The sequence below is a fragment of the Vipera ursinii genome, assembly GCF_947247035.1.
Source record: "Vipera ursinii genome assembly, chromosome: 5".
NCBI classification, from domain to species: Eukaryota; Metazoa; Chordata; class Lepidosauria; order Squamata; family Viperidae; genus Vipera; species Vipera ursinii.
In genome coordinates, this window is record NC_139518.1 from 17,458,403 (window position 1) to 17,483,616 (window position 25,214).

Below are 25,214 nucleotides of genomic sequence, written 5' to 3' on the forward strand. Positions count from 1 at the left end.
AAGATTTTTGAACAGTAAAGAATTACTGAGAGGACTAACTAAAACAGATACAAGAAAAAACAGAGTGTACAGAGGTACTCTAATGTCAAGCTAAAATAAAACACAATCTAAAAAGTAATAATAAGATGAAGAGGTTTGGTCTTTACATGTTGATATAAAACATTGTGTGGTTTTTTTCCCCTGGACTGATTGGATAAAGGAAGTCAGGAGAAGCATGAAGAAAATGGAATAGCATCATCTCCTGTTAATTAAGACCTGTTCACATCAAGAAAAGAAATAAAAAATGACAAACATTTTTTTCCCCTGCCTGGGATGATTGAATGGTTGAATGTACAGCATCTTTGTCCCTTTCTTTCTTGAGGACCTCAAGGTAGCTTCATTGGGGAACTGTTTTCATTTCAACCCCCTAACAGAAATTCTCTGAGACAGTTTGGATTGACAGACTATGACCAGCCCAAAGTTATTCAGTGAACTTCCATGGCTGAAGATGAACACAGATTTGGGTGTCTCCCAACCAAGTCCAAAACTTTAACCATTACTCCAAACTATCCCCATCAAGAAAACAAAAAAGCTTCCAAGGTTGTAAAACCAAATGTGTTATTCAAACAAATAATTTTAAAAAAGGGGTTCCCCCATTTAAACAGGGCTTTTATTACAAAATTCTGATGCTCCAGGAAAGTCTTTCCTCCCTTTTGTTTAATATTTCTTCATTTTCCCCTTTGATTTGAACTGAAATCATAAATAAATATATGTCTTTTTTAAAATAAAGACCAGAGACTTCCCAATGAAATTATTAAGGTTAATTAGACCACCCACAGAAAAGAAATTTCTAATTATGCTCTGATTGATTTTTTTTTTCAGTTCTCTGAACTGAGATAACATTTGTTCTTTGTATCTGATATCTTGGGTGTAATAGGAAAAAAAAACCCTATTTTGATTCAATCTTATAGAGACGTTTTGTTATACCTCTACAGCTTGGAAAAGCACATGCTGTCCCACACAGAAGAACGGGAATATAAGTGTGATCAATGTTCCAAGGCCTTTAACTGGAAATCGAACTTGATACGTCACCAGATGTCCCATGATAGCGGGAAGCACTACGAATGTGAAAACTGCGCCAAGGTACAGTGAATTTGAAGGACGCCTGGGAGGGTTTCTGTTTTGTGGTATTTAGAATAATAGTATAGCCTTTATGTCTATGGAGATTTCCAGTCATCCAGGTCATGGTTGTCCCAAAGGTGTTTTTTTTCCCCGAAAGGCAACTGGGCGTTTCTCTTCTCATCTAAGAAGCTTTTTCTGTTCTGACTGAATGGTGGAGGATGGAAGGATTTATATTCCGCGCAGTAATCTGGACTTGGCACTCTTTCTGAGCATGGTTGAGGTTTATCTGTGCTCTCAGGGTCAGCTGACTAGTGCAAATGGGCGTGAAACCTTCTTGGAATTGCCCACTCCACCTCTGTTGACCAAATTGGTCAAGTGGATCAAAGGCCCCTCTTTTGAAGACAGCAAAGTCCACAAACCAGGGACTGTTGGTTTGATGAGGGATCAAAGAGGCCATCTTCATTGAGATTGAACAGCCCTCTCTCAACAGAGGGGGAGTAATATGACACCGCCTATCTCCTGTTTACAACACAATCCATTCAGCAGTTCCAAGCAGATTCCATACCCATTTGCACTCTTCAGATGACCAATGGGTTAATTCTTTCAAGCTCAACTCACAGACCAATCCACAGTTTTCTTGACAATATGATGGCTTCAAGTTAAGATAATTTAACATTATTCATTGATTTTATGTTCAGTGTAGCTTTGTGCCATTTCTTCTATTATGTATTATGCAGGAAAATTCATGTGTGGTTTTAAAATAAACACATATTCACATTTATGATGTACAGATTTTAAATATTCCACAGGTTTAAAAAATAAAGAATCTCAGAATTTAATAAGAATGGATATTGAAATATACTTGTTCTGGTTTGCATATGAGATAAAGAGATGTAACATCAATCCCACTTGTTTTAGGAGTGTTGGGTTGAAATGCTTCCTCATGTATAAATGATTCATGGCTACATGATAAAAGATCATAATAATCATAATAGTAAAGTTGGAAGGGACCTTGGAGGTCATCTAGTCCAACCCCCTGCTCAGGGGCATAAAATGCCCTTAAAAGATCTGGGACTGAGGTTTCTCCTTGGTAATGCAAATTTTATAGGTAAAGTTTTATCTGGTGTTTTGTTTAGTTTTTTTTTGTAAGTGGGACAATATTCATCTGAAGCCTATCCTGCTTCAATAGCCTTTAATTCAGTTTGCTAAAAGGATAACATGTATGTACAGATAGTCCTTGAGCTATGACCAGTAATTTACAGAAATTACAGTGGACCCCTCAGAAAAGATATTTACCCCCAAATTTGAAGTTCCAATGGCTGCTTTTCCCCTGTAGGCACTTAGCACTTGGCCTATATTAATGGATGTTTGTGGCATCCCACAGTCAAATGAACGTGATTTACAATGCTTTTTTTTCCTGGAAGCTATTATTTAGTTCCTGCAAAAAATGGCCATTGCTGACAATGGGTTCATTTAAATACCATGGTGTTTGCCTAACAACCACAGCATTCACTTTACAACTGTCACATTAGCTTAACAATCACCTCAATAAAGGTTGTAAAATCTGTAACAGTCATGCAATGACCTGTTTAATGATTGGCACAACGTATAAGTATAATTCCAGATTCAATTACGGTTGAGGACTACCTGTTAAGTATTGAGGAGCCCTCTTAATTTGTGAAATTTAGTGATAGTAATTTCGACGAATGAATGCTTAATTCCTAACAAAGTACTGATCATATCAACAGAAGTGCCACAGTGTGAATGTCAAAACCATTGGTGTCAAAAGTGAAACTCATATAATGTATATGGCTTCTTGACATATTCTGACATAACATTTTATAAGGATATTGAGAAGTGGGTTAATTAAGTTAATTAATGTGTGGTGGTGTTACAAGAAAAAATTGCAAATTCTATATATTTTAAAGGTATGCATAAATTACATCGACTCAACTTTTAATGATTCATCATTATGAATCATAAAAAAAGATAAATTGAGGAAGAAGATGAGGAAAAGGAGATGATTACGGTTGAAGTCCCAAATATACAAAAGAACAGGTCTCACCAGATTAGGACTGTATAACTAACTCTGTTGATTAGAATTGGGGCTGTTGAAGAGAACTTTGGGTAATGGTTTCTAATTCAGTGAAATGGAAACAAACACTTAAGACTCTAAAGGATAGTATGGATAATCTCTGAAGCCAAATCTCTTTGTGCCTTAGGGAACCACAGTCCAAATGATAGAAAAGACTGCTGATCTTCCCGTACAGGTAGTCCTTGACTTACAACAGTTCGCTTAGTGACTGTTCGAAGTTACAACAGCACTGAAAAAAGTGACTTATGACCCTTTTTCCCCACTTATGACCGTTGCAGCAACCCCATGATCGCATGATTTACATTTGGATGCTTGACAATTGACTCACATTTATGACGGTTGTAATGTCCCAGAGTCATGTGATCCCCTTTTGCGACCTTCTGACAAGCAAAGTCAATAGAGAAACCAGATTCACTTAACAACCGTGTTACTTATTTAACAACTGCAGTTCACTTAACAAATGTGGTAAGAAAAGTCGTAAAATGGGACAAAACTTAACAAATTAACCATCCTCTAACAAATTTCTCACTCGGCAACATAAATTTTGGCCTCAATTGTGGGCATAAGTTGAAAACTACCTGTAATTCTGTATACCCTGTATACAGACTACCTGTATACCCTGCTTAACAAAACAGAGGAAGAAAAGGCAATTTATGGAGGTAGTTGAGAGCTCCTGAGTATTAATTTAATTACTTGTACATCCTGTTAAGGACCCAGAGAGCTATACAGTAGGTTTCTGAAGATTGACCATTTGCTGCCAGAAGGCCCTAGTTCTATTACAGAATTAGTTTTCAGGATTTTCTTGGATGGGAGCCATGAGCTTTAAATGGTCTTAACACTACTTTAAATGAATAACCATAGACATGCCCTCAAGGTCACCTTTCCCATCTTTTGACTTACTGATTTAACTGAATTCACAAAACAACTCTTTCCCTTTTTTCCTCATTAAATGACTCTTGGTTCCAGAAGGGTCTTAGATCTAATGTGTATTATTATTATTATTATTATTATTATTATTATTATTATTATTATTATTATTATTATTATTTATTATTAATATTTGCAACTGTTTGCATTCCAATCTCATGTTTAATAAGTACTCATTTCCTAGCAGGTTTTCACAGACCCCAGCAACCTCCAGAGGCACATTCGTTCACAGCACGTTGGGGCTCGTGCGCATGCTTGTCCAGAGTGCGGTAAAACATTTGCCACTTCTTCAGGCCTCAAACAGCACAAACATATCCACAGCAGTGTCAAGCCTTTTATATGTAAGTCTTTGCTCAGCGTTATTGTTCTTGTGTCCTTGAGCAAAATATCCCCATAACGTATTTAATCCAATAGCACCAACCCAGCCAGTTCTCCTTCCCAGAAGTTCAGGAAGTACACAGTCCCACTATCTGGGTCAAAATAAATCATTTGGGAAACAGATTTGGTGGACTGGGGTATGAAGTTGGGTTACATAAATAGCAAAATAAATAAATAGCCAATCACTTCTCTCTGAGAATTAATCTCTGGCCCATGAAGCCAGTCATTAGGAAAGTGTTTAGCAAGTCTCTAGGCATTCCTAGATCTTTACCCTATTGGCCATCTGAGTAGCAGTAGATTACATTTAACTAATCAAGATTTGGGGAATATGTTCTGTGCTATCAGGTTTGGCAGTGAATTCTGTAAATGAAATCTTCTTGATTTGCGCTATTGTTTCTTTCAGTGTCTTTCTTGGAGAACTGTGTTTTCAGAAGAGCTTATTTGATTGGGTTTAAGTGGTCCCTATGATGGATCCAACTAAATTAATCCTATGCAGACTGGATTTCTTTTGAGTTAAACTTAATTCTTTATCTCTAGGTCAGCTAATTCCTTTTTGACATTCTTTTCACACACTATTCTTTCCTCAACCCGGTGAAGTTTTTTGTGGCTGTATGGACATACAGTTAGATAGTGGTGGTTTGAAAAATAACTTGGTTTTGTCTGGATTCATACATAAAGCTAGGTCATAAATGGGTATGTTTATTAGTGTGCTAATAGAATCAGTTAATAAACCACAATTTATTTTAGTGCAATAAATCAGTTTATATCTGGACTGCCACTGTAGATTATCATGCTGTACTGGTGAAGATGCTTGGTTTGTTTGTGGCTTCTTTGCTTATTCCTAATTTGTTTTTCTATCCCACTAACTAATCTACTGAGATACAAAATGAGAGCAACTAAAAAGAGAGGAAAACAAGAGTCGTGGTGGCACAGTGGTTAGAATGCAACATTGCAGGCTCACTGCTCAATTCTGAACTGCTGAAGTTTCAAGGTTGAATCAGCCTTCCATCCTTCCGAGGTCTGTCAAATGAGGACCCAGATTGTTGGGGGCCACATGCTGTATCTGAAAACTGAAGTGATATATAAGTTTAAGTGCTATTGCTATTGCTAAAACAAATCAGGAATTGGTGCAGTGATTCATGGTTACTTTATTCCTCTGTAAAACTGTCTTCAGCTTTTATCAAACAAGCCATGATTAAAATCACAAATAGCATATTGTGATTGGTAAACATTTTACTTGTAGAGAATCTGGAGCTACTTAGCTGCAATTTTGTTATCTATATAGAATCAGCGCTAAAGTCCTAGGTCATTTCAATTTTCTGTCTTCCTGCAAAGTGTTATTTTTATTTCTCTGCACATTTTTTATCATAGAATTGAACACCAACACATGCATTTGTATTTTTGTATAAATTAAATTCATGCCATACCTATTGAGTGGTAGGTGATGAAAATATTCATTGAAGCCAAAACAAACAAAAAACAATAGCCATTTTCCCTGTACTAGAAAAATTAGGTGAATTGGCTCTTGACTTCATGTGCATTTGGCTAACAGAAATATTTACAATCCTCAGAAAGATATGATACTCTAGTTTTTTTGTTTATTCATTCATTAAATTTATGTGCTGTCTGACCTGTCCAGAGACAACTCCCAGCAGTCTACAAGCATTAAAACTACTAAAATAATAAGGCAAAAAATAACAACAGTGATCAATAATTTTAAAAGATAGGGAAGCATGAAATACATGGGGAGAAATGAGGGTTTTTCCTAATTCAGTCACTACCTCCAGAATGGTGCACTCCTGTTAGGGTCCCAGGCTAGCTGACAGAGACAGGTAAAAAGGGTGGGCGTGGATCACACATCAAGGGGTACGATGTTCCAAAGGGCTATCCCAGTTAATGGGATATTTTCAGTCTAGCTATAAGAATCATGTATTTGTATTTACAACTTACCTCAGTCTTTTCTTTGGAAATTCAAGAAGCTCAAAAGCTATGGAATGAGATTGTGATGAGCAACTTCTGTGGGCTAGTAGCAGTATTAGTAGTGAAGGGTAAGGCATAGTACCAAGGAAAAGAAAGAAGGAACCCATAAGGAACTTCAAGTGAGTAGACCTGAAGTAATATTCCCGTGGCAGATTCTCTCTCATCATTAAGTCCATGTAGCACACCCTTACTTAATTCACACTTCTAATCAATGCAGCTACTTAGAATAAGAGCTTGGGCACTCCATCACTGGAGATTTTTAAGACGAGACGAGACAGTCACTTGTTTGAGATGGTATAGGTTTTACTGCTTGAGCAGGGGGCTGTACTAGAAGACCTCCAAGGTCCCTTCCTATTCCTATTCTATTCTATTCTATTCTATTCTATTCTATTCTATTCTATTCTATTCTATTCTATTCTATTCTATTCTATTCTATTCTATTCTATTCTATTCTATTCTATTCTATTCCAATAGAAGAGAATATTTGTAGCACAAAGTTGAAATGTGTAGTATTTATAGTACACTCTGAACAGGGTTTTGAAGACATTTTGTTGCCAAACTAGATAACATAATGCATTGAAACATCCGCATGAAAACAATCCAGCCCGGAGAGCACAAAGGACCCCACAGTGGAATAAGTGTCTCTGCTTTTTCCAACTGTGGCTATCCAGTTGTGTTATTCCCACACTTGCAGAATTCCCAGTTGACATCTGTAAAACACAAGGTGATTAGAAGCTGTCAGTGATGGCTATATTTTGTGTAATAGATGGAGAAAGGGGTATTCACCACAGGGTATTTTTAGCAGTCCTTACTCACAGAAGAGAGAACTCTATTGCACTCTTCTGTTGGCTTCATGTTCAGAAGCTTCTTAGTATCTGAAAATCCTTGGGCAATTTTGGAAATACTTTTATAACCTCATTTTATATTGTGTGCTCTGGCACCCTTCCCTGGATCTAAGTCTAATTATGCTTTGAACCTTTTGTAAGTTTATTTATTGTTCTTAATGTAGCTCCAGGAAGAAGAGGAGAGCTACTGGTGGATGTGACTAATAAAGTGTTAGAAGATTCCACCAAGTGAGTTTCTCTCTAGCAAACCACTGAAAATCCTTGCTCCAGACTGTTGCTAATTTCACAATAAGCTCAAAGAACCTCTGGCAATCTTTTCCTAAAGAAAAAGTGAATCTTCATCAACAGAGAGATTTTCACAGCCTGTTCACATTGAAAGTTAGGGTAATATAAAATCCTTGCCATTTAAGAGCTTCCATTTTAATTTGTTGCTTCTAAATTTGCATAAGTCTATTTTTTAAAAAAACGAAAACAAAACACGGTATATTTTATTAAATGAAAACACAAAAATGAAAAGCAGACAGCTGAGGAGACAAATTACAGTACTCAACCATTCCATCCAGCATGGCCGATGTGAAGTAGGCTGAGAATGGTAGCTCAGTACTTTTGAGAGATCACAGGCTTCCCACCCTTCCTTTACACTTTGCAGAGTTTGTTGAGGCTGGCTTAACCAAGAGATGAATAGGCTGAAGAAGGAGAAACTAATGGAGTAAAACTGCCAGGTCTGGCCTGTAAAGATTTTCAGTGAGAACTTCTTTGTCATTTAATAGGATGGCTTTGCTCGCCACAGTAGAGAAATACATAATACTGATTGGTAAGAGCAAATTATGCTCTAATTTAAAACAACGGAGTGTTTCAATGTGTGCAACTTCACAATAATCTAGTGGCCCATATGACTTCTAGTGTCAACGTCATATCCATCCGTGAGTCTTCAGAACAAATTAAGAACCTCTTTGTCTTTGATGAAGCTGGAACCGTTCAAATGTGTTGTGTCAGGTGCAGGAAATCAGGAGCCCAAACAGTTCAAATGAATATATTATTGTATGCTAATGCTCTCTATAACAATCTGAACAATAGTCAAAGCAAATTTGTGATAGTTAAGAACCAACAACATTCAAGCCCGGCTGGACTTATATCTCTTGTGGGCATGAAGGGACTGGAGACTGATGACGCATTTGACTCCTCCCTTGGGCTCAGCCTGGTCATCTTCTACAGTTGGGTGGAAATTCCAGCTACAATTCTAGCAACTTCCAGCCCAAGTGGATATTCTGGAAGCTAGAACCCAAAGCATCTAAAGGTGACCCAGTTTGGAAAAGCCTGTAACATGGTCTAGATTCCTTCTACCATTTCTGACAAGGAGGAAGCACAGAAAATGAAAAGATGGAATGTCTTCAATTTATAATGTGTACATAAAGCCTCCAACTCCAACGGTTCAAAATTACAGTGGCCTCAGTAAAAGTGATTTATGACCTCACACTTATGAATGTTGAACCACACCTGCAGTCAGGTGGTCACAATTTGCGTGGTTGGCAACTGGCTCCCATTTATCAAACCTTCCCAGCCAGGTTCCGACAAAAACTGTCAGTTTGGAAAGCTTGATTTACTTAACAACCAAAACAATTGTTGCTAAAAATTGTTGTAACATTGGGTTCAGTAACATGATGACTCACTTTACAAATATCCTAACTTACAAAGGAAATTCTGGTCCCAACTGAGGTCAACATTCTGTTGAAAATGGATCATTGTAAACATCATGCCCCTTCTAAATGTTGATGGCAGTATTCTTCCTGAGCAAAAGATTTTACAGTTGAGAAAAACCTCTGAGTTTGAGGAAGTTTTAAAGAATGTAAGTTGTGCACCATTGTGTAAAAAAAAGGAATCAGGGAAGGATTAAAGCAGCCACATTTAACATTTTTGTTATGGGAGAAGGCAAGAAAATAGGTTGGGTCAGATGCCATAATTAGGTGGGTCTGGATTTAGATTGGACTTTGAATGTGACATGGCTACTTTCAGGCTTGGATGTTAGTTTTGAACTTTTTTGTTCTGAATGTCATGGTCTGAGGGGCTTTCAGGGTTTAGAAGACTTGGTCCATCTTGGTTTAAAGGACAGAGATGAAAAGAGATTGAGTCAAAAGGATATATTTTTAGAAGTTAAGTCTGTTGTTCAGGATGTCTTCTAATCTTTGGTATGGGAGTGATATTCTCACACTTGATGGTGTTAATATTTAATATTAATAATGTTCTTTTGTACCTGGAATTTTGTCTTCATTGTTTTGTACAGTTGTGGTTTTTGTATTGTTGTGGTCTTCTGAAGAAAAGAGATCTAAATATAAAATGAACAAATAGAAGGCTTCTAATGTTGAAGAGCCTCCTGCTATTGGGAAACCAGAATTAAAGAGATAGATATAAAAGTTTATAGCAACTATACTGAGTGCTAGAAATATAAAGTAAAGGGTGGGAAACTGAAATTTTACCATTTCCAGTGTCTGGAAGTGAAGCACAGGGACTTTGGCTGTGGAGAAACCAGAGTTGTTGGATGCAAAGACTTAGCAGGTTAGTTTTAGTCAATAGGCCAGTGGTTCCCCCCCCCCCCCCGCATCCTTGATGACTTTAATATGTCTGGACTTCAGTTCCCAGAATTCCTCAGCCAGTAGGCTATGCAAATATTATATATTATTGGAATGGCAGTAGAGTAAAAAATTCAGACTTGAAACAATAAAGATGTTTGATTTGGGTTTTTTTTGTTTTTTTTTTAAGTAGCAGGAAGAAAAAGAAAATTACTAAATGTTTTGTGGTAACATATCAAGAGAATTTTCCTAGATCTAGCCAATGTGCAAGAAAGTGACTCAACCTTATTTCTAGAGTTTTATGTATCTCACCACGGGGAAGTTCAAGTTGGTTTTTCAATCATGTAAATCCTTACTAATCCCTTCCTTGGCTCCTTTTGTTCTACTATCAAGTTGAACTAGTATGCTGTGGTTTTTACTTAATGTCCAGATCTTTCAACCTCTGAGCCAAGCTCAGTTAGCAAAATTTGAGGCTGGCTACACTGTGCGGATGGGCCAGAATAAGCAGAAGCGGACTGCACGAAGGTGTAGGGTCAAACAGGAAGCCAGTGTAAATGAGAGAGAGGCCAACTTGCAATTTCAGATCAACCCATGGGGACTCAAGGTTCAAGCTCTTGAGAGCCAGCATTCAGCTTCCTGAAGCTCATGAATTCACTTTTTTAGTATATGAGAACGTATGCCATATATTCATCAAGGGAGCAGTTGAACAAATCTGTGTGAGCCTTAAGTCTCCATAATATATCAACATGATTTTTAATGGCTTAAAAGAATCCCTCTGAGGTTTTTGGTCTGCTCCTGAAATGGTTCCTTTTTTATTTATTTCTGCCGGGTTTATTTAAGCTAGCAAAAACGTAATTAACTGCAGCCAGTTATGACTGCTGCTTAAAGATTTGTGTTCCCTTGCCCGAGATCACAGGGTTATCTTTTTAATATTAGCAAAAATAAAATAATTAGGTGAACAATAGCTTCTAGCCATATAGGGGCCACTTATAACCTGAGGTTCCAAGTGGTTTGTTTTTTTTTTAAGAAAAAAAAGAACTTTTCAAATTAAATCACTTGGAAAAGACTTCTTCCTCTTTTTTTCTTTCTTTTTTTAACCTTCAATAATGTGTCCTCTGCCACTACTGATGTAACTAAAAGAGTGGCTGTGATTTTTCAAATGCAGGGGATGATGGACAAGGAAAAGAAACTGCTCAGGACAATTATGAATAATTGCCGTGCAATTACAGAACAAAAGAATTTAAAGATTGCACGTCAGAACAGGATTTTCTGAGCATTTGTGGCTGGAGTACAGGGTCACCTCAAATAGAGATATCTAATTCCTAACAAAGAGGCCACACAGTATGCCTTGTCTATTCTGTCTGTTTATGGCAACTGTCTCTCATTACTGTATGCTAGCCTGACTTGGGAGCAAAGTTCCACAGCACCACTTCACCAATACAATTACGCGCCTCCTATGTTCAAGAACTCTGCAGCTTGCTGAAATTGAAACCACATGGTGAATGCACTGCAACATCTTAAAAACAACGCTTAGTGGTCATTTGTTTAATAAGCAGAAAATATGCAAATTTCACCTTGGGCTGAGTTCTTACTCCTAAGATGGTTTAAAACATATTGAGTAGGTAGTAGGAAAAAGATAAATGGTAAAAGAATTGTGGAATCAAGACAACTTTTTTTTAAAAAAAAAATAATGATAAATAAACTGAGTTGGAAATTAAAACTAAAGCCATGCAGAGAGAATAGAGAAGTTTATTCAGGGAAAATATAAAATTATAGATTGAATATAGGAATTAGTTTATGGCTTTAGTTATAAAGTAATGCTTGCACCAAATGGATCCAAATTTTGTCAGCAAAAATAGAAGTGTGGTAGGGATTTATGTACTAAAATTTATGCACTCATCTGAAAAAGGAGCTAATTGATTATATCTATCATTCTATCCTAATTTTCTTTCTAAATCTTTGAGACATTTCCATCCTACATAGTTCCCAACTGAAACAAGGCAGCTTCAAAGCTTTCTTTGATTTGCGGGAATTTAGATTTGTATTATCCTATATATATATTTATTTGTGTTTCTTTTAAGGATTTGGTTACAAAATTAGGATAAAGAAGGAAGAATTGCCGTTACTTTGTAAACTTCCAAGACATATTGTCTGAGTCATTTAAGAAATTCTTAATGCTTTTATAGAAATTGGCCATTTGTGGCACCCAAGCTCTTTTTCCTAAAACCAGCTTCTGCGCTTTGTTCTGAGCTTTAGGTCTTTCTTAAACCTCTTTGCGTTCATTGATATAAATAAATTGTATATCAGGCTGTCTCATTTCATGACAGGCAATAAATGCAGTAAAGTATGGGTTGGGTGCAATTGTTAGAGAAGAAGTGGCTAAAATATAAAGTAAGCAACCTTGTGGACCTGTGGATTTCTGCTCTGAGAATTTTCTAATCTGTATCAGCATTCTGGAGAGCTTTTGGGGAACACCCAGGTAGGGTAAGAATGAGTGGAGATAGCTGCTTCTTCGTCCTACTTTCATCCTCTCTCCCAGCCATCCCAAATGTAGCTGTTGTTTAACGTACAGAATAAATGACATCTGAACTTCCTCACATATACCACGTACATTTGTGAGCCATGAGATACTGTTGGGCAACAGGAAGGTTATTATTTTATTTATGAGTTGCTCACTTCCATTAGGACTCTGAACGATACACAATGTGCAAAATTTAAAATGAAACAATTGCATAATGCAAAATGCAGCTGGAGAAAACGATCATCACAACTCACAAGTCAGACAACCAAGAAGGGACCTGATATCCACTACAGTCAAAGGCTTGGAGAAAGAGCCGGGTCTTCATGACTCATCTAAATAATATCCAAGTGGGGGGGTCATATCATATGAACTGTTGGGGATGGGGAATTCATTCCAGAAGTAAATTATTATGACCAACTCCCCTCCAACTTTCTGAGTAACCTTAGATGGCATTATGTAATTGATAGACCAAGATGTTCCAACAATATCAGATTTTATATGACTATGGAGACAACAAGGCCCAATGCCATGAAGGGCTTTTAGGAGATAGTAAGCACTACTGCTAAGCAGTGCAGAGCTGTTACATGAGCCTACCAAGGCATGCCCATAACTCCCTATGTGTTCCTGATTTCTGGATTTCATCTACAGCTTCTGAACAGTTTTCAAGAGCATCCCCATGTAGAGCACATTGCAGTAGTTCAAAAGCAAGGTGACAAAAACATGAGCGATAAGTAACCAGTGTAGTGTTGCATACTAATTGTCCCATCCTTTTTCTTTCCCTAGTAGAAAAACAAAGTTATTTGTCAGAAGCTTCATTGCTTATATGAAACAATTGGAGATTACTCATGAAAGCTTTAAAAGGCCCCATTCTTCTCCTATCACCTCAGTGGGCTGCTAATTGGGCAACAGACTTTAAGGCCATAAATGTAGCAATACTTGTGTTAGTAATTGATTTTCTCTTCCTGTGGAAGTTGTTAGGACTATTTACTGGAACAAGTTACATTGCTATAGTTAGTTCTAGTCTTATCCCCCATTGTTGGGTATAAAGGCAATTACGTATTTACATGCTGTTAATGATTTTTTGTATGTAAATAAGCTTTGGCTCTTTAAATTAGAAAGATAGTAAGTAAGGAACTCTGGATATAGTGGGAATCTTCTGCACAAATAACCCTGACTGAGATCTATCTAGTTTCAGTAGTATGCCTTTAGACAAATGTGTTTATTTATATGCCTGAATTAGTGCCATAAAAAGCAATTGCAATCTCCAATTGACAGTTCAGCTTACCATTCCTAATGGAAGGCCATTTGTGTAAAGTATACTAGGCACTAGGTTTCAAAAGCAATCAGTGTAAACTCACTGGTCCAACAAATTTAATTTAAAATAAATCCCAAAACCTTTGCCATGATTTTTTTTTCAGAGTAAAAGAAACATCTCTCCTCATTTCACAATCTTCATGCAAATAAGATTTAAGAAAGCACTCTTTAATTAGAGCATTCCTCATGAATGAAAGATATAATACAGGAACACTGGCTGACAAATCGGAATAGCATTTTTCCTGAATTGTACATTTTTGTTGGCCTTCAGCCAACTTGCAATTGTTGCCGTAGATGTTGTGTGATGTGAATTGCCAAGGCAGCCCATCTGAGCCAGACAGGTGGAATCGGGAGTTTCTCAAACAATAGATATCTTTCTTGTTATGATGGGAACAGATAGCTCTATGGGTAAACATTTAAGACAGACAACAAGCAGGCAGGTTCTCAAGGGTAAGCATTATAAGAGCAGGAAGGTTAGTATCTGCAACGGTGTGACTGGAAGTAAGAGGACGTGATTACAGTTCATGGGAACCAAGAGTGCAGGATGAGATACATTCAATTCAGCTTCCTTTACAGGCTTAAAATAGAGCCATTGTAAATTATGTCAGTCTGACTGAAACCACAAAAATAATTGTTAAGAGCGTCTTGGAATGCACAATGTTCATTGTTATATGGCTTTGATGTGTGAAGGGCAAGAGCCTCTTAATGTAGGCAGTTTACTAAAAATTGACTCTGCCAAGTTCTTCTTCGCTGGAAGATGTTGGGTTTTATTATCAAAAGAAAATGATTCCCATTGCTTCTGATGCCCAGAGGGTTGCCAGTACAATCCTAAGAAGCACCACTCATTGAGTAGCGTGAGGCTCACTCCTGTCTAAGTAGGCATAACATTACAACCTGAATTCCCTTGAGCCCCAATGGCGCAGGGTTTAGATATGCAATATTGAGGCCAAAGTCTGCCCGCAAACAGCCAGGACTTCAGTCCTGTTGGGGCTCAAGGTTGACTCAGCCTTCTCTCCTTCTGAGGTCAGTAAAATGTGGACCCAGATTGTTGGGGGAAATATGCTGAGTTTGGAAACTGCCCAGAGAATGATGTAAAGCACTGTGGGGTGGTATATAAGTCTAAGTGCTAATGCTATTGCTATTCATCAGTAGTCTCTGGAGAGTGACAACACACAGGAGAAAGTTCCTGTTCCTTTACTCCTGAACATTCTTTACTGGTCTGCATTGTCCTTGTTTTAATGCTAGATGAAGTGAAAGGCCCTTGTTTGCATTTGGTCACACTGCTGTTATCCATGCACCAGAAGGGTATAGTGCCGGACTTGGGATACACAGGAAGAAATAAAATACAAATAAAGAACAACAGGTCCAATTGGGACTGAGCAAGCTGAGTAGCAACAGAGTATTGGGAGAGGACAGAAGCCAAAAGGAGAGAAGTGGAATCACTAGCACTCTGAACAATATAATTCAATGTCACAATATTCTGTGTAAATTTTGCTCGTGTTGCTTAAAACTGATTTTGAAGCCAACTGCAAGTTCCAGTGTTGCTAACCATTCATACTTCCTGGTTTTTTTTTTAAAAAAAAATACTTTTGATACCTGAGGACAGAAAATCTTCCAATGTTACACAATATATATTTCTTGATCTTGTAAGATGGTGCTTATATTGGATAACTAAAGCAGTGGTAAGAATTGTATATACTGAGGATAGGATGACAGGCTGATGCCTATTTTCATGGGTAAAAATCAGATTCATTGCATATGCAAATTAATGGGGCAAATAATAGAGCCATTCAGGCAACCTGCAAGCAAGGATGAAAATAAAATCTTGTTCTGCGACTATGACTTGTTCAAGATCCCACTATATCATGGTTTCATATCCTAAGATGATCATGCAAAGCTCAATGTACTTGTGAATTTACCAATTATTAACATGTTGTTTAATCATACTATAAACAGTATGATATAATATACCCAAAAAGATGCCATAAGCAAATTGCAGCAAGTTACAGTAAGTATAGATTTTCCTGCAAATTAAAGCTGTGATAACGATTTCTTTATTGGAGCTGATGTTTTATTCTGCTTTTCACTGTATTTACTCTAACCATATTCTTTCTTTTTGGAGTTTGGAACTAGTTTTGATAGGATGCCTGCTCTTAGATTCATCTATCTGGTATTACTAATAGCATAATCTTATATATGTTTATTCATACCTTGAGCTTAGTGGACGTTTTACTTAGACAACTCTCTAAAATTACAGCCAAAATACTGCAATAGTTGTCCTTGCATGTAGGTAATAAATTCCATAATAGTTCTGAACAAGTGTAAGTGTAGTGACCTCTGAGCTGTAGTGACCTCTGGAAGTGTAAAACCTTTTCAGATGCTCAGGCAAAACAGAAGGATGGGATTAAAAATGTTTGGGTGAAGGGGAAGGGTAAAATTACCATCAATCCTGAGATATGTTGTTGTTGTTGTTGTTTACACACAGGTGAGGTCTGCCATAAATCCTATACTCAGTTTTCAAACCTTTGCCGTCATAAGCGTATGCATGCTGATTGCAGAACCCAAATCAAGTGCAAAGACTGTGGACAAATGTTCAGCACTACGTCTTCCTTAAATAAGCACAGGAGGTTTTGTGAGGGCAAGAACCATTTTGCTGCAGGAGGATTTTTTGGCCAAGGCATATCACTTCCTGGAACCCCAGCTATGGATAAAACGTCCATGGTTAATATGACTCATGCAAATCCAGGCCTTTCTGACTATTTTGGCGCCAATAGACATCCTGCTGGTCTTACCTTTCCAACAGCTCCTGGATTTTCTTTTAGCTTCCCTGGCCTGTTTCCTTCAGGCTTGTATCACAGGCCACCTTTGATATCTGCTAGTTCTCCTGTTAAAGGACTTCCAAGCACAGATCAAACAATCAAAAATCAAAGTCCCCTCATGACACATCCTCAGACACTGCCAGCTACCCAGGAGATTCTGAAGGCACTAAATAAGCACCCATCTAACCTAAGTGAAAATAAGCCACTGGAGCTTCAACCAGAGAGGTCCTCCGAAGAGAGGCCACATGAAAAGATCAGTGACCAGTCAGAGAGTAGTGACCTTGATGATGTCAGTACCCCCAGTGGGAGTGACCTGGAGACCACCTCTGGCTCTGATCTCGAAAGTGACCTTGAAAGCGATAAAGAGAAATGTAAAGAAAACGGTAAAGTGTTCAAAGACAAAGTAAACTCTCTGCAGAATTTGGCTTCCGTAAATAATAAGAAAGAATACAGCAATCATTCCACCTTCTCACCATCTTTAGAGGAGCAAACTGCGGTGTCAGGAGCTGTGAATGATTCTATAAAAGCCATTGCGTCTATTGCTGAAAAATACTTTGGTTCGACAGGACTTGTGGGGCTGCAGGACAAAAAGGTCGGAGCCTTACCTTACCCTTCCATGTTTCCCCTCCCATTTTTTCCAGCATTCTCTCAGTCAATGTATCCATTTCCTGATAGAGACTTGAGATCGTTACCTTTGAAAATGGAACCTCAATCTCCAGGAGAAGGGAAGAAGACTTTAAAGGGAACCTCCGAGTCTCCCTTTGACCTTACTACTAAACGTAAGGAGGAGAAACCACTTACTCCTGTAACTTCAAAAACATCACTTCCACCAGTGGCCAGCCAGGACCAACCTCTAGACTTGAGCATGGGCACCAGAAGTCGAGCCACTGGCACAAAACAGACTGAGCCTCGGAAGAACCACATCTTTGGGGGAAAGAAGGGAGATCAGGATCTCGAATCAAGGAAATCCTCTGATATTTCCTTACAACACGCAAGACCTACACCTTTCTTTATGGATCCCATTTACAGGTAATCCTCTTGTGATGATTGTTTGGTTTTTGGTGGCTCACATTGTCAAAAATGGCCTGGGGTCCTCAAGTCATTGATTATTGTAAAATTGTGGAAATAGTTGCTATATGAAATGAATCTTAGATATTTCTTACCTTAGCACAAGTTAATGTTTGTTTTTTTTTAAAAAAAATAATTTTCAGAGAAAGAATGTATTTAAAAATTGGCAGTCAAATTCTGCTTTTGTTTGCAAACTAGAAATGTCAACCTTCACTGCAATCAAAGGCGTTTCACCCAAGAACTCAAAACACATTGTACCATAGCAACCCAACGTGGAACCCAAGGGTAAAACTCTGTCTTTCTTTGTTTGTAGTTATTGGAAAGTATTTATCCCCATCTGCTATGCAGAATATACAGCTGATGTCAGAAGAACCTGCATGACAATTCTAATGAAATTTCATAGCAATATTGTTTATTATGCTAAAATCAGGTTGAACTCCCAAGAATATATAAGAAAATGCAGAATCTTCTAAACAGTGTTTCCATATGGATTTTCCTCTGATTTCCTTTTAAAATTATTAACAAAGGGATTTTACTTATAAATTGGGTCAATTTTTGACTATATCTCAAAAATATGCATAGACCTTGCGTGTCACTTTTTTTCTTAATTTTGAACTTTTCATTTACTCAACTGTTTAGGATTTAGCCACATCATCTACTTCTCTCTCTCTCTCTCTTTCTCTGTCTTGCTCCCCATCCCTCCCTCCCTCCCATCCATCCATCCATCCATCCATCCATCCATCCATCCATCTATCTACAACATTTGTCTAGATCAGGGGTGTCAAACTTGCAACATTATGTGACGTGTCGCGATGTATTGTGACTTTTTTTCCATTGCCGGTAATGGGTTGGGCACAGTTTCGACATGACACATCCGGCCCATGGACCGGCAGTTTGACACCCCTGGTCTAGATGATTTGGAACTACAACTGTCAGAATTCTCTCTCCCCATAGTAGTTAACAATTCTGGGAGTTACTCTCCCTAAACATAAGAAGCATAGCAGGTGGGAAAAATTCCCCAAGCCCATGCAGAAAGATTCAATTGATATCACATTTCAGAATTTTTCTGGGTTACCAATGTAGAATGTAAATGTTTCTATTTTTTCATGCTTTTTTCATACAACAAAATGAATTTTGTCCTTCATTGCCCAAACATGAAGAAGCTGATTTCTAATGCAAAGAATTATAGTTTGAAAGGTCCTCAGGGAGACCTTAGTGCAATGACATTAACTTCTAATGTTATCCTTAAAAATCCGAGAAAGTTGCCCACTGCATGATTTGTTGGAATGGTTTAGTTTCTCTCCAATCATGGTTCTCTATAGAAGGCAAATGTGTTGTTTCTCTGGGTTGGATTACCCAGTTACTCATATTAAGCAGAGTTACCAATCTTCCCAGTAGTTTACCGGTTGAATCTTTCAAAAACGGTTAGTTTTCAGTCAAGAGTAAGCTTCCTGTTAGTGACTCATGCAGCAACACTCTCTCAGACAATTTCTTGGTCTTAGAAATCATTTTTTTTCTTTTCCTTTCTTTCCCTTCCCTTCCCCATCAATATCTGTCTGTCTGTCTATCTGTCTCACTTTATTTATTTATTTATTTATTATTTATTTATTTATTTATTTATTTACTTTAACCTGAAATTATAAACATGGGTACATTGCTCTCAGCTTGTTGTTTTCAAATCTTCAGATATTTACTCGGGGAATTCAGACCTAATTTCTAACTATCATGCCAATGAAATTATTATGTTTCTTCCACAAATCTCTTTATTTCCATCACATAGCACTGTAGAGGTTGTTTACAGTGGTGTTTATTGTTTAATCATTTAACTGTAACCAAATCTGGCAACATTAATGTTTTTCTTATTCTGTAAATGATTAGCAAAGCTTGGAAGAACTGTGTGATGAATTAATCATTTTGTTTAGAGGGAAACAATATGACTGGTAGCTGAATCTTCATTCAATTGAGTGTGAAATATTCAGAATACTCTGAGTATTTGAGAATTGGGTGTGATGATGATGATATAAATAAGGGATCAACCTAGTTTTCCTTTGGTTTCAGTTATGAAGGTTCCAATTTCTTATATGCATATATAAAACTACAGTGTCAAAATTTCAGTGTGTTCATTAGTGTAAATTAAAGCAGCCTTTTGTAACCTGGTGCCCTTCACACATGTGTAGAGAGGCTGCTTTACAGGATGCTGACTATCCATTTATAATACAGGTAGTCCTTGATGTATAACTCTCCATTTAGTGACTGTTCAAAGTTACAACAGCATTTTAAAAAAAGAGATACTTAACGACTGGTTTCACACTGTGACCATTGCAGTATCCCCATGGTCACCTGATCAAAATTTGGACACCTGGCAACAGGCATGTATTTATGCCTGCACTGTCCCCAGGTCATGTGATCACTATTTGTAACCTTCCCAGCTGGCTTCCAGCAAGCAAAGCTGAATTTGTTTAAAGATTTTATTATTGACTTAACTGCAGTGATTTGCTTAACAGCTGTGACAAAAAAGGTCATAAAATGGGGCAAAACCTATTTAACAACTGCCTTGCTTAGCAACAGAAGTTTTGGACTCAATTGTGGTCATAAGTCAAGGACTGCCTGCAATAAACTTGTGTTTATTAAAATTATTCCTCTTTATCTTTCATCTGTGGCACTAAAAAACCCCCTGCTCTATCATCCAATATTTATCCATCTTGATTGAATCATGACAAGATCATTCTCATTTTAATGTTTGCAGAGTAGAGAAAAGAAAGTTAACTGATCCACTTGAAGCTTTAAAGGAAAAGTATTTGAGACCATCCCCAGGGTTTTTATTTCATCCACAAGTAAGTATTTTTTACATATACTTATTAAGATTGTAAACAAACATGTTGATTCACAGGCACAGGTGCACAGGAACAACAGGAATTTTAGTCAAGGTCAGATTTCCTAAAAGGCATTTTTTAGTGACTTGAGACAAAAAAAACCCTCTTCATGTAGCATTGTTTTAATCTTCATGTTGTTTTTGCAGGAAGGTTTCAAACATAATTTAGACAACTGTCAACTGTCTGCATGTACTCATTGTCATTCTATGGCTAAATAGCATCTGTTCTCTCTAAAATACACTGTCATTTAGGCTGTACCCAAATATCTATTTTATTGGACTTTAAAAAATATAAGGAAAAAAATTCAAAATCACATTAGGGATTAGCCAATCTTTGAATGCTATTATAGTTTTCCTTGTTTCTCAAAGTCTTTAAAGCCAATCTATACCATTCTCTGTTTGCACCTCCTAAAAGTCTCAGCCTCTGGAATAGTTAATCAATTCTGTATTTGATTCTGTTGCACTTTCTAAGGAATAAAAATTGGAAAACAGCTTTGCAGTAAGCAGATACATCAGTTTGGACATAAACAGTGATCTGCTATTCTGCTTCTGTACCCCATATTTTAAAAAAACAGTACCGTATGTAGCTTTTAGCTGTAAGTTCATGTGCTTCATATGCAATCTTGTATTGCCGTAAAAATATTGTGTATAAAACTGTTGCTTCTCCAATCATATTTTTGACAAATGGATAATGCAGTAAGATAGATGTTTAGGTGTGACAATTAAATATAAGTCAGTGAATGGCTTCATAGATCACAGTAAGCCATGATGCACTGTATTTAATTTTGCATTAGGGTGGATCCAGTTGTAAAAGGAGGTTTATGGCTTAATGTGCTATGCAAAACCAGCCAATCACAGTCTAGAGAAATGTGTGGATTAGTGTTTTATAATAGCTAGATTGCTGGACAAGAGTGCTAGATCATGTAGTTCAATGGATAATCTTGATTCAGTCACAAATTGTCTGCATAGCCTTTAGACATTACTGACCAGAGCATAAATGGGGATTTTCTAGTATGAATCAAAGAAAGGCAGGAACTAAAGGCATTTCTACCAATAAAACAGTAATACTAGTGATATGATGTGGGCATTGGTATGGAACTAGCAACAATTATATTTTGCCTAAGTCATTCTTTATGGTTTGATAAGCTAAGTATCAGATAGCAATTTATTTATCAAAGTTCAACCTCCAGTATATTAGGAGCTCTCATGAAAATCAGCATGTCCTTTAAACGGTTGTAGGAAATGGGATAATTGCCAACGGTGCTTCACAGAATTCTCAGGCATTTTCCTATATATGTTTGTTTGGGTTTTTTTTTTTTTTTTTTTGAGGGGGAGTATCCTGCCTGTTTGTGGGCCTGTGCATAAGTTCATTATTCAGTTTCAGCCTTCTCCAGTCTGGGCATCCTGAATATATATGAACTTCAACTCCCAGAATACTCAGCAATGGTTACCTTAATGGGGAATTCTGTGTCTTGAATAGCATACATGTGGAGGATGCCCAGCTTACCAATATCGTGGCAGAAAACCACACTGAAGTTCATTTTTTGAATTTTGATTCCTTGATCAAGCCGTGGTCATGACCCAGAGAGACAGGGCATGTCATCTCCTTGAACTCTTGACCTGGGGTCTCCTCTCTCAACCAAATTGTTTTGGACCTTTTCTTTTTCCCATTAGAAGTATTTTATGCAGGACAGCAACTGTGAAAAACTCATTTTAAAGTATTCACAATCTGCCTTACCACATTATAAAATATACATGTCATTCCCCACTGTCCTGGGGAATGGTTACCCCACAATGTGAGAAGCTAATCAAATGCTAATCAAATAACTTCCTCTGTAAATGACTTATTATACTTTATAGAACAAGTATGAAGTTCTCTCCTAATTCCTGATGTTTTTGGTATTCATTCACTTGCATTCTTTTTCTGCATAAGCTTTTGGAGTTTTTTTTTTAATATATCTGCTCTTCTGCTTTATCTCTTTCCAACTCATATTCTATGAAGCAGTCTTGTGCTGTTTAGCACTCAGCAAAATAAAGCACAGCAAGGAAATAAAACATTTGTAAAGTTAGGGAACTGTCACAAGCAGCTGATGGGTTGAATTGGGGTTGGGGTTGGCTCATACTGTAGAGTAAGTTATGCAACTGCTGCAGATTATAATTTAAAATTTGATACCTATTAGTTAATGGAAGTGAACAAAAGGCAATTTCAGAAAAATAGTCTTTATACAAATCTGAATTAGTTGGCTTGTTTATCAGTAAAGAAAAAAAAAACAAAGAGACCAGAAATGGAGTCTAATTCATTCAATTCATTCTAATTGGATGACTATCTGGAGGAATGGGAACAAACAGGAAGTATGGAAGAAAATACACCATTCCATTATCCATTCTTATAATAATTGTCAAATTGTTTGTATCTGTCTTATCTTCTGATAGGTTTATTCATAGGAGTACAGTAAGGACATTGCTGGTTACAAAGGCAGAATTTCTTCCTGTGTTTATTTTAATCAGAGCCATCCTTATAATTAAGAAGCATTGGCTTCACATAGCATTTCATTTGCTGTGGTATTCAGAGTAGCAAGGAAAGACAAAACTATTAGTACACAGAGTTTATACTGTGTCTTCTAAGCTAATTGGAATAATTACTGCATTGTGAGAACAGATAACATCTTATTTTTAATTTCAGGAAACAATTTGTCTGGAGGGAGGCTCAGTGTTTGGATAGTATAATAATACATATAGATATATTAAGATATATTTAATAATGCATATTCACAGATATGTAAGTGCATGATACTTATATAAAGGTTGAATTATTTTGCTAAACAATCTTCCCATTGCTCCAATGTTTATATCTTTAGGAAATTGTTAGAACTAAACAATTAGTTTAATTTGTAATATCTTTTACAGTTACAGCTAACACTTTTATTACAAATATTATATAAAAAAGAAAATTATTTGAACTGAGAGGTTAGAGTTTAGTAAAAGAAAGGCACAAGCTTTAGATTTCAAATCACAAGTAGATTTTAAAAGTTGTCATTTTGGAGACAGCTTCCTCTTTAAAAATCCTAATGTAGGTTCAGAAACATCCCTTTTCTTTCATCCCGTTAATCCTCTCTCTTTTGTGAATCAAATTTCTATCATCTGCTTTAGAGAATCCTTTATTATGGTTATTGCTGATGCATGACAGCTAATGTCTCTGCAGATCGTAAGTGACCTTTGCTTAGAAGGATGACCATGTTATTCCCTGTAGCAAAAACAAAGAATTTTAACACCTGAAAGTCATATTTATTGTGACATGAATTATGTATTTAATGCAATAACGAATCCAAGTGCAGGAATAATCTATTGTTTCTGTTTCAATTTTGCTCCCAGTTCCAAATGCCGGATCAAAGAACTTGGGTAAGTTTGTTATTTATTTATTCAATTAAATATTGTAAACAAAATTGCATAAGACAATATAATGCAATAATAATCTGCTCCATGCCATACATCCCTTTCCTCATTAATGACTTTAGCTCTCTTAAATAATAGCAAGGATTTGTTTTAATTTTCATCAAATTACTCAATCTTTTATTAATTGTAAGTTCTAATAAAACGACATTTACTACAAAATACTGCACATGAAAGTTGCATAGATATTTTTTCAGATAGATTTGTTGAGGTACAAAACTATCTAAAGCCCTTTGCTTACAGCAGTTTTAGTTGTGCATGATATTATTTTCTTCTGTATTAAGAGTAAATAAAAATAAAACTCCCACTGATGATTACAATCAACCTTGCATGACCTCTAGCAAAATTCTCTTACTAGATTCCACAAAGATTTCAACATTGTCAGAGCTTCTAATGTACTGTCTTCACTGGAAAAGTAAGGATACATTCAGAGTCAGCACAAGAAATGTTTTATGACAATTTGGATTATGATAATGTTTGTCATAAAATGTTTTATAAAATTTGCCAAATTTCAAATTTGCCAATTTCAAATTCCTTGGGATGCTTGGGCCTCAGATTTTTTAACACATTCTATAAGTGAGTCCATTTGAGGTACCTTGGTTCAAAAATTGTTCCCCTATGATGCACCCATTTGCTTGGTGAAAGGTTACAGGAATTAGAGCTTTGGTAGTTTTGATAACATAAAAAATACTACCGGAATGGAGTATTTGTCTGTCTGTCTATTATCTGGTGGGATTAATTATGTATTCTACTAATGTGTAACCATTAGGATTTTGTCTTGGATTTTTTTTCAGAGTAATGCATTAAAACATTTAACATTCCTGTGAATCACACTTGTGTCACAGCTACATCTAGATATCTTGATATATAGAACATAGAATATAGTATAACAGAATTGGAAGGGACCTTGGAGGTCTTCTAGTCCAACCCCTGCTAAATGGTCATCCAGTCTCTTTTTGAAAGTCTCTGTTGATGGAGCACCCACAGCTTTTAAAGACAAGTTATTCCATTGGTTGATTGCTCTCACCGTTAAGTATTTTTTCCTTAGTTCTAGATTGCTTCTCTCCTTGGTTATATGTGCTACCATGTTATAACATCAGAGGCTCTTGCCTTGTATAGAAAATCCTACATTCAAATATTCCTTGAAAGGAAAAAAAAACATTTCAAATACAACCCCACACAGTGAAAACATTTTATAAAGTACCACTGTAATACATTGTAAGCCATCTTACCCCTAACCTGGCAATCAGATCTTCTCTGCATTTACAGGTTTGAAA

General features: G+C 36.7%; 1 protein-coding gene across 7 annotated transcripts in view; it reads left to right on the top strand.

Annotated features, from left to right (window-relative positions):
• The window catches only part of MECOM (MDS1 and EVI1 complex locus), a 231,012-nt gene that overhangs the window by 175,036 nt on the left and 30,762 nt on the right, over positions 1–25,214 (top strand). For 2 of the 7 annotated variants that reach the window (XM_083363426.1, XM_083363425.1), the window contains exons 5-10: positions 975–1,122; positions 4,308–4,464; positions 16,214–17,576; positions 17,814–17,900; positions 20,362–20,449; positions 23,860–23,886. In XM_083363426.1, coding sequence (XP_083219552.1) covers positions 975–1,122; positions 4,308–4,464; positions 16,214–17,576; positions 17,814–17,900; positions 20,362–20,449; positions 23,860–23,886 — 1,870 coding nt within the window. The remainder of the gene's footprint in view (positions 1–974; positions 1,123–4,307; positions 4,465–16,213; positions 17,577–17,813; positions 17,901–20,361; positions 20,450–23,859; positions 23,887–25,214) is intronic. The other 5 variants (XM_083363430.1, XM_083363427.1, XM_083363428.1 and 2 more) reach the window with 5 other exon arrangements.